The sequence below is a fragment of the Convolutriloba macropyga genome, chromosome 10, assembly GCF_964194025.1.
Source record: "Convolutriloba macropyga chromosome 10, txConMacr16.3, whole genome shotgun sequence".
Lineage (NCBI taxonomy): Eukaryota > Metazoa > Xenacoelomorpha > Acoela > Convolutidae > Convolutriloba > Convolutriloba macropyga.
This window is the reverse complement of record NC_134477.1, coordinates 36,066,502-36,075,649: the sequence shown is the minus strand read 5'-3', so window position 1 is coordinate 36,075,649 and position 9,148 is coordinate 36,066,502. Positions and strand designations below refer to the sequence as shown.

Below are 9,148 nucleotides of genomic sequence, written 5' to 3'. Positions count from 1 at the left end.
TCCCGGTGGCAGGTCAAGTAGGTTGGATTTCTGTGTAATATATAATTTTGCTGAAAATTTTTTTCGGACAATTAATGGTTCGTTTTTTGACGGTTATTGATAGTCTCTGTGATTTTCTATTTATTAGATTCTGATTTTTTTTATTACCGATTAGTATTTGTATTTTTTAAATTTTTTTCGGCCCTTTTGCGGTAAGTAAAAATATTGAATACGTTGGAAAATACGTTTTGCGGTAATTAGGATAATAAGTACATTGGAAATAAGGCAACAGTGAAGAAAAATATATTCTTAGTGGGTTGTAGCTGCCTGTGCTCAAAGTTTTCTGCGTTCCGTATTGCCTCTGATCACACTTTCGAGCAGTCGAAGCAGTTTCTGATCAGACTATATTTCGCTTGAAACCACCTGCGACCAGACATTCATGAGCTCTAAATCTGTCGTGATCAGATTATAGCTCATTGGAAGACTCGTGGTGGTTGCGATCAGAGAGGTCACTCCGGTCTGGGCACTTCAACTTGGTTTAATTTAAATGAAAAAAATTTTACTTCGTTAAAAGTTGAAAAAAGCTGTTAGCTGCAGAAATAGATCCAAGAGACTGATGGCCAAAAGCCATAACTTTAAATGGGCTTTAAGATGGGCGTATGCCAAATCCAATGAACGCATCAAAATGGTATCAGTAAGGCAATCGTCATCTTAACCAATTTAGAAAATGTAGGAGCCTACGTTATTTTTGAAAGCGGGTTACAAAAAATTTTAAAACAAGACGGAAATCAACACAACTAAAAATTAAACACGAGGATCAGCAGTTTTTAGACAGACTTTATTTTTTATATAATAGTTCATCCATTGTACCAAGCAGTAAATCTGCATTACTTGCCCTAACTTAGGAGAAAGTTTTTGTTTTATTGCTGAGTGCGACTAGAGTAATTCATCCGATACTGCATTGTCAGACAAGTTCCACGCCATTACCATTGTCCTGCATTTCATGCCCACAAAACCATCTCAAAGCACACGGAGAGTTTTCTATGACATGCCCAGTAAATTGAGTTTCCTTAACATGTATAATTTTTTTCTGAAAATTAATGGTGAAAAATTAAAATAAAGTTTCGGCAAGTTTCGAACGACACTTCTTTCGAACGCTGCTTTTTCTAAACCGCCTTTCAGTTTTCATTTTTGTGTTAGATTCAGATCTGGACTGTGCTGGCCATTTGAGTACCTCTAATTCTTCTAGCAATCTTTTTTTTTCAGGAAAAAATATGAATCCTTAGGTCTTACACTATTTGATAACAAGATACTGTTTACGAACTTTACGTGATTGAACTTGTTAAAGAACTTTTTAAACAAATAAGGTCCGAATCTCCGCTACAAAACATAATCCCGCAAAGTCTAGCAGTCATTAAAAACAAACAAACAAGAGGCCTATTTCCCCCACCAAATTCAAAAACTACAAAAAACAAAAAGTCATTAGCTAACTTGTTGAAGAAAACATATAATTGGCTAAAACAACTTAACTTATTACCCGAAAACAAGTGAAAGCACATATATCAAAAATAAGTGAGCTTTACATTAAAGACAATAGGGTTGTTTTTACCCTGTTTTACTAACTTTTAATAGGCTTCAGCAAGATGACATCAATTTATTTGGGTTTGTTAATTTTTTGCGTATGTGGGCACAGACTTGAAGAGCAATTATGCTCATTTTGTGTCCTAATTGGATTGTAATTGGATATGATGGTTTGAAATGTTGTCCAATACTATCCAATTGAATTAACTATTCTATTCTATTCTATTCTATTCTGACAAGCTTTCATTTAAGTGCGGAAAATAAAGGTGCGGAAAATAAAGGTGAAGTTCAGCTTGTTTGGACATCTAACAAGAAAATTCTGTCGTATCATTTTGATGCACCCAAAGTTACAATTTTAGACGCCACTTAATTTATTCAAAAAATCTCCAAAAGTTCCCTCGCTTGAGTATAGAACAAGCTGAAACATGGACAAACCAGACCTAAGAGACCAAAAATAAGGCATTGGTCAGAATTAAAAAATTGGCCCAGTCGGGTTGACCCAAATTTGTCTTACAACCATCGTGGATGTTAGACAGTTCGTCTCTTAGTATAGCTACATTAAAAGATTCAAAAACCCAATACATCTTTAATATAAGAAGATCTATAGAGATCCACGTCATTTGCTAAGTTTCTCAGTACTTCAAATTTCCTTAGTGAGTTCTACTGTCTTGAGACATATCGAACAGAACCTCAATCGGGTCCTCGCTACACCAACTTTGGGATCATCCGGGCAGTCATGGTGGGCTGGTTCAGTGACCTCATTTTACAACACTGGAAGAAACTCAACATGATCAGCCAGAGAGCCGGAGGTACAACATGGACGATAATTTAAGTTATCTCAGAATAATCTCAAATGAGACAGAAAAAGTATAATCCAGCAATATCTCTGCAAGAAATATTTTATAAGCCAGAAAAGTTCAGCTAAATTTAGAGACTTTTCATTTTAAGGAACATTGAGGAACATATATTGCTTAGTGAGCATAGAGGTATTATTACATTGAGGTCATTTCACTCTTGATCTGAAGATTTGATTCGAAGGTTTATTTTTGGCCTACTTACCCACTTTTCAAGATAAAGATCAAAAGATGTTAAAATATATTACGCTAATACATTATAACAAAGATATCATAGAAGAAATCATTACGAATCCTTTGCGCTGTTTCGAACCGCGTTCGCGTTGATACAAGAAACCTTCTTCCATTACGCCTTGACAATATTACATTTAATTTTATTCTTTTTTTAAATGTGATCCAAGCTGTTGAGTTGTGGAGGTAGTAATGAGCTTTTGTAAAGATTCGGATAAAATGTGAACTTTCACAGGTAAAGCGTCAGCGCGAAAACAGTTTTTTTCCGACCCCACTTGTGGGAGGGAGCTATTATATACTCAAATGAGTTTTTTTTGTTCAGTCAATTTTGGCCGATCAATTTATTATCGTATAGAAATGTGGGTGGTATCATTAAAAAGCTCGTCCATCTTATAAATTGAATCTTAAAACATTTTTCTGAATTTTGTTTTTTGAGGAATTGTCGAGGTTTAAACTTTTGTGTTGATATTTGACATGTTTTTGTTCTTTTGTTCACTTTAGAGCATTTTTGTTCAAATTAAGATTTTTTTTCAATAAAAATGTTAATTTGAAATTAGACTTTACGCTACAAATGCAACGAATTTGTGTTCCTAACAGACAAAGCGCGAAAAAAGGCTAATTCTGGTCTCATAGGGAATTTTAATATAAAAAAAATTTGAAATGCTCTTCCTTAAAAGCGTTTTCTTTCTTGTTTTTCTTCAAGTCATTTAGAGACTAGTCACTATTCATTTCAACGTTCGTTAATTACAAACCTCATTTACAGTCAAATGATGCCCAATAAACTAACAAATCCGTTAAAAAAAATAGCTAATTTTTTATGGCTTTGACTCTCAGTTTTTGGTAACTTTTAAAGAAGTTTTGACATCGTTTTGGAGATTTAAATTAGTTTCTGTAGTCATCTGGCATCAAAAGGTTAAACTAAAATTGCAATAGTCTTCCTAATGAGCATTAGTGAACCTATATAGTGCCCTGAAGTGGTTTTTAATCAGTAACCAAACTGTTTGAGCAATAATAAGTTTTTGAACAAATAACCGAATTGAAATTTCTTTCTGTGAACTTGTGGGTAGATTTTACTCCTTACAGGACTCCGTTTTCTCATTGAAACCAAAACGAATCTGGTGAGCGGTTTATTTCTTCTAACTATTTGTTTAATGAGTTTTCGTAATTTTTTCTTCATTTTGGACAAATTTTTCCTAATCTTGTTTTCAAACAAAATCTATCAAATTATCCTCAAATTGCTAGTCCCCATTTGACTAGATGACACATTGATTTTATCATAAATAAACTAGATAAACACTGACGTTTTTTATGAGTTCGACACTTTTTTCTCTCACTTTGTTGGTTTTCGCCTGTATATGCTGTCGTTTTCATAGTCATAAGGCTGATTGTGATAACCTATTGATAACCTATGAAAAAAAGATATTAATATCTTCCCATTGAGGCATAAATAAGCAGTTTTATTGATTTCTGTTAAAAGAAAATGAATTTACTGGCATTGATAATACGGGTTTTCTAAAAACTTTGTGGTTTTATTATATTTGTTAAAACTTGTTGATTTTTTCACGACACATTGTTACAATTACAAAATCTCAGTGAATTAATAGGATGGGAATAGAAATTTTCCTTTTTAAAAAAATCAATTTTTAATGGCTTTGGCACTTTTCTCTCATTTTTTTTGAGAATTTGCTGGTTTAACCTGTTTTTTTTATTTAAATAGTCGTAGACGTTTTTCGAAATGCTGAGAGGTCTCATATTCTTCCAATTGAGAGATAGCCAAACTTATTCAAAACAGTCAGTTTTCAGCCGTTAGTTTTAAAGTTTACGATAAAATTTGCTCTAAATTTTTTTAAAATTTTTTGATTTAATGTACTTCTTCTTGTCAGCTTTTAATTGTTCTCATCAATGAAAAGAACCATTAACTTTCTTGTGGTCCAACCGTTAATTTGTGCATTTGTTTTTTTTTCATAACTGATGTTTTTTTTTGGGACAATATACGTTTTCTTAAAGATTTTTCGATTGGTCAATATTTCTTTTTCTTTTTCGCTTCTTTAAACACATTCGCGTTGATAACAGATCCCACTGTTTTCCAAATTAGGCCAAAGTGAGAATTTTCAGTCTTTTAGTATACTTTTAACTGGTTTAGTAAAACTATTACTTGAATTAAAAACAAAAATTTCAGGTATTATCTACTAATTTTCTGCATCTTTACTCCCTTTTTTGCTTAAACTTTCCAAGGACAGGTCCTTTTTGTTTCCTATGGACTCTTTAGTAAGTTATCAAATATATTCTAGTTAAAAACTCACGGTTCTTAAGACGTTTAAAACTATCTGGTTTTAAAATATTGATTGAGTTTTGAACTTTGCTTCATTATTTCTTCTTTTTGTCGACTTGCTACCTAGTCTCAATAAGAGAAACTCCCATTTGATTTTTAGTTGAAAAAAAGTAAATTTGTTTGGTAAAGCTTTTATCAGATTGTTTTTTAACATTGTTACTAGGTGCTTTTAATTTTCAGATTTAGAAATTGAGTTTTTGCCGTAAAAATTTTTTTTTCCGCTGATTTTGTTGTTTATTTTTTTCTCTTAGTCTTCTTAGTGGCAGATCTTGTGAGCGCTATTATGTGACATGGCATTCAATTACTAATTTAATTGTGTAACCATTTTTTTAAACTCGAACATCTGCTTTTGATCATCTCTTCATTTGGTTGACCATTAAGTCAAAAATATAGATGAGCTCGGGTTGGAACATTATGTTCAAACGTACATAACCGAGCCTCCTTGTTGTTTCATTGTTTAAACGGTAACGAAATAACTAAATGCAAATAACCACGTTTATTTCAATTAAATTCGATGTGATTTTGTCCTAATATGTGAAAGCTGTGAATTTTTGTACGAATTGCAAGGAATTTCATGAGTTTTCTTTAATTCGTTCCTGTTCAGCAGGAACACTATTAAGAAAAGAGTTTGGATTCGACAAGTGCAGGTTGGAAACTTGTTGGTTGACTGGCTTATATTCAAAATTTATTTTGTATCCTAGCGACATTTTTGGACTAAGAATTTGGCAAATTTGGGATAACAACCTCAACAGCGCAATCATTTTTTCTCTAGCACGGGTTGATGGATCAGATAAGTTTTGAGAACCTACTTTAAATTTCAACCAATATCTTTTATGTTCTTAATCAGATCATGTTTTCTTTATGTAGATTTCCTTTTGTATTTATATTGGACTGCACTTGCACTCATGGCCGGCGTAGTTTTCCTTTGTGGACATGTAGGGACATGTTTGGGTTACTCAATTTCACTACACAAGTTTATTGAAATACACCTTTACGGACATTGGCCATGTACTGTATAAACTAAATACGCCATCAGCTGCATATCACATTAATCTTGTATCACTTCAAATCATAAACTTTAATCGCTGAAGTTTGTTATCTTTTTTATTGGATCTAACGTCTTTTGTTGACCCACTACCCCCCCCCCCCACCACCACCACCACAGGGTTTCATTTTAATTATCCTATATTGTTTAGAGGCGTGTTGTGATGGTCAAACAGAGGAATACAGTGAGAATGGGTTGAACAACAGAGACATGATGCCTGTTGAGTACTTTGACCTCCTAGCCGACTACACTAATGACTCTCTACAAATCAACTATTACAAGGTAAACATAGCTCTGTAGGTCATGACTTCAAATAAGGTCAGGGTCTATCTTGCACCATTTAATATCTTTCCGAACTCATACCCAGAACATCTTAAAACCATTGCAAGAGCGTTCTATAGTTCTTGGATGAGTGCATGGCCAGCATAGTTGGATTCTAGTACGATCACCTGTTTATGTCAGTCTTGAAGGAATGTCTAAATTTTTTTCAAATTAAAATTATAACACTAAACTTGTTGAAGTTAACACGTTTTTTTTTATTTTTAATTCAACTTCTTCTTCAACTGTTTAAATTTACATATACTTCCCAGGTTGACGTCCCAGACGGAAGCAAATATGTCCAGACCGTCCTAGACGGAAAGTTCCTAAGTCCAGGCCGTCACAGATGGAAAGTGACTTTGTCCAGACTTTCGTGCGTTCACCAGATTTTCGTGCGTTTATGTCCACATTTCCGTGCGTTCATCTTCGGTCTGGACAAACTTGCTTCCGCCTGGGACCTCAACCTGGGTTTGCAGCAGACGAAAATACAGAATGTGTATTCTCAAGCATTCTCGACCAATCACAGACTGATATAACCCAATGGTGCGTACCATTGACTCCGGTGATATATATTACCACCGATATAATTGAATTTTACCTTCAGTGTTTCCCAGAGATTCGTTATTCAGATGGATTTAGGTGAGTCTACTTCGCGCGCAGAAATAAGTAGCGCTAACTATATACCCCATAAGGCTGAAAAAGGAGCCCAACTAGGGTTTGCCTTAACTTTCATTAACTTCAAGTTCAATAAAGTCTTCCCAGGATGAAGTGCGCGAACCAACCAAGCCCTGATCAGATTGATTTGGGTCGCGCACGGGGGGTAGAGCGCAACCACTCCACAAAGTCTGGCATCACTGTCTACAGTCTGGAAAGTCTGATCAGAGACCCGCACAGAGTCTGGATAGTCTAATCAGTGCGTTGTCTAGGGTCCCAGTGTCTGGATAATTTTGTGGAAAATCTGAACAGAGTGCTTTCGAGAGTCTTTTCGGTCTGATCAGAAAGCTTTCCAGAGTCAGGAAAGTCTGATCAGAACCAAAATTTCCAGCTGAAAAAACGGCCAGTCCCTCAAAAAATGATGATATAGTTAAACGCCGTGGGACTGTTTTTGGAAGAGCACTTTCCAATTTCACTTGATGATTATCAAAGACCACGCCAAAGACAAAGTTTTGATAATTGTTGTTGAGCTGAAAACATTTTTTGTTTCAAACTAATATTTTTTCTGAAAATCTCAAAATTCATATCCATAAAATGATGTATGTATTTCTAAAAAAGATATCTATTATACCAATGATTACTGCTACTTCAACAGTTAAAAGTGTCAGTCAGGGTACAGCCAATGCGCGACCGAAGTAGGTCTGGCACCCACAGTGCGCGACCAAAGTGGGTCTCTCACCCAGTGCGCGACTCAAGTTGGTCTAGTACCCTCAGTGCGCGACTCAAGTCTGTCTGATCAGAGCCATTTTTGGTTCGGATCGGCTGATCAGAACCGGTTTTGGTCTGGGTAGTCTGATCAGATCTGGCTTGGGTCGCGCACCTCATCCTGGGTTGAGTTTACTTTTTTCAAAGAAATTTTATTTTGTATGACAACGTTATAACTTAAGAGTAATTATCAGAAACTTCATTTTTCCTCCAGCAAAAGACTCAATTCTTTCAGTCGACATATTACGAACCGATATGTGCAAATGTGATATCAAAGGTGGGCTTTGGACCCCCACCACTTATCCGAGATCACGCTTCACTCATAGCCGGAGGGAGACCTTTTGCTGTTATCACCCGTGAAACGTCTGGGCAAATGCTTCCAAATGTAGGAACACATCTTTTCGCATCCGAAGAAGAGTTGCAGAGGAAATTGAATTTGTTCTGGTTTAAACAGATTGTGATTTGCAAAGAGAAGCCTTGGATCTGTGGAAGAGATATCGATGAGATTCTATAATGGCGTTCGTCAGTTACAAACTAACACAATGAATAACAACTGATTGCTGCATCGTGACTTAATAAATTCTTTCTTCTCTGTTTCTGAATGACTTTTAAACAAATCCCAAAAATTTTATACATCAGTAGGCTCCAATTTAGTTTCTCAGTTAATTTTTCATTTACAGTTTTTCTTCAGGTCGGCACAGCAGATGAAAATCTATTGAGAGACTTTCTCCTATGATAATTATCTGCTGTACAAATTTGCATTCCCAAGTCATTCACAATTTACATTTCAGTGTTAATTGGCTGCAATTAAAAAAATGCAAAAAAGCAAAGTTGTTTTATATTCAACTTCGTATTGAGTCAGTGTTCCAAATAGAAGCATGTTATTGTGCTCGAACGCTGAAACAAATAGCTCTCTATAGCTTCTGAAGGCTTTAAAATGAACATACAGTTCAGCCTTGACAGGTGACAAGTTCGGTGACTGTTTTGTGAACTAATGCGCATTATATGATAGATTAAACCACTGGGTTTTAAGTAGCAGTAAAAAAGCCTGTATTTTAACGGGAGGGACCTGTCCCCCCGTTACAATACCGGCATGGCCTTTTTTAAGTGCCCTTGTCGAAAACTTGTAAAATGTTTCGAAAATTTTGTTTCTCGTGGTTGGCAAAGAAATTTTCGGATATTTTGTTTCTCGTGCTTGTAATTTTTTGTGAATTTGGTGTTGTGAGAGTGGTGGAACTGGTAAAATTTTAGGAAAAAAGTTGGTGTGGTGAATGAGTGAAACTTGTAATATTTTTTCAAAAATTTTGCGATTTTTTTAAAAAAAAATCCGAATCCTTTTTCTAGTCCAATGAGACTAATGAATGACTGAAAAGCGAAAGTGACTAACCT

At 35.0% G+C, this 9,148-nt stretch overlaps 1 protein-coding gene across 1 annotated transcript in view; it reads left to right on the top strand.

Annotated features, from left to right (window-relative positions):
- The window catches only part of LOC142348010 (uncharacterized), a 42,896-nt gene extending 34,465 nt beyond the window's left edge, over positions 1-8,431 (top strand). Inside the window, exons 2-4 of the mRNA XM_075399175.1 lie at positions 2,215-2,369; positions 6,174-6,304; positions 7,995-8,431. Coding sequence (XP_075255290.1) covers positions 2,215-2,369; positions 6,174-6,304; positions 7,995-8,273 — 565 coding nt within the window. The 3' untranslated portion in view covers positions 8,274-8,431. The remainder of the gene's footprint in view (positions 1-2,214; positions 2,370-6,173; positions 6,305-7,994) is intronic.
- The last annotated feature ends 717 nt before the right edge of the window (positions 8,432-9,148 follow it).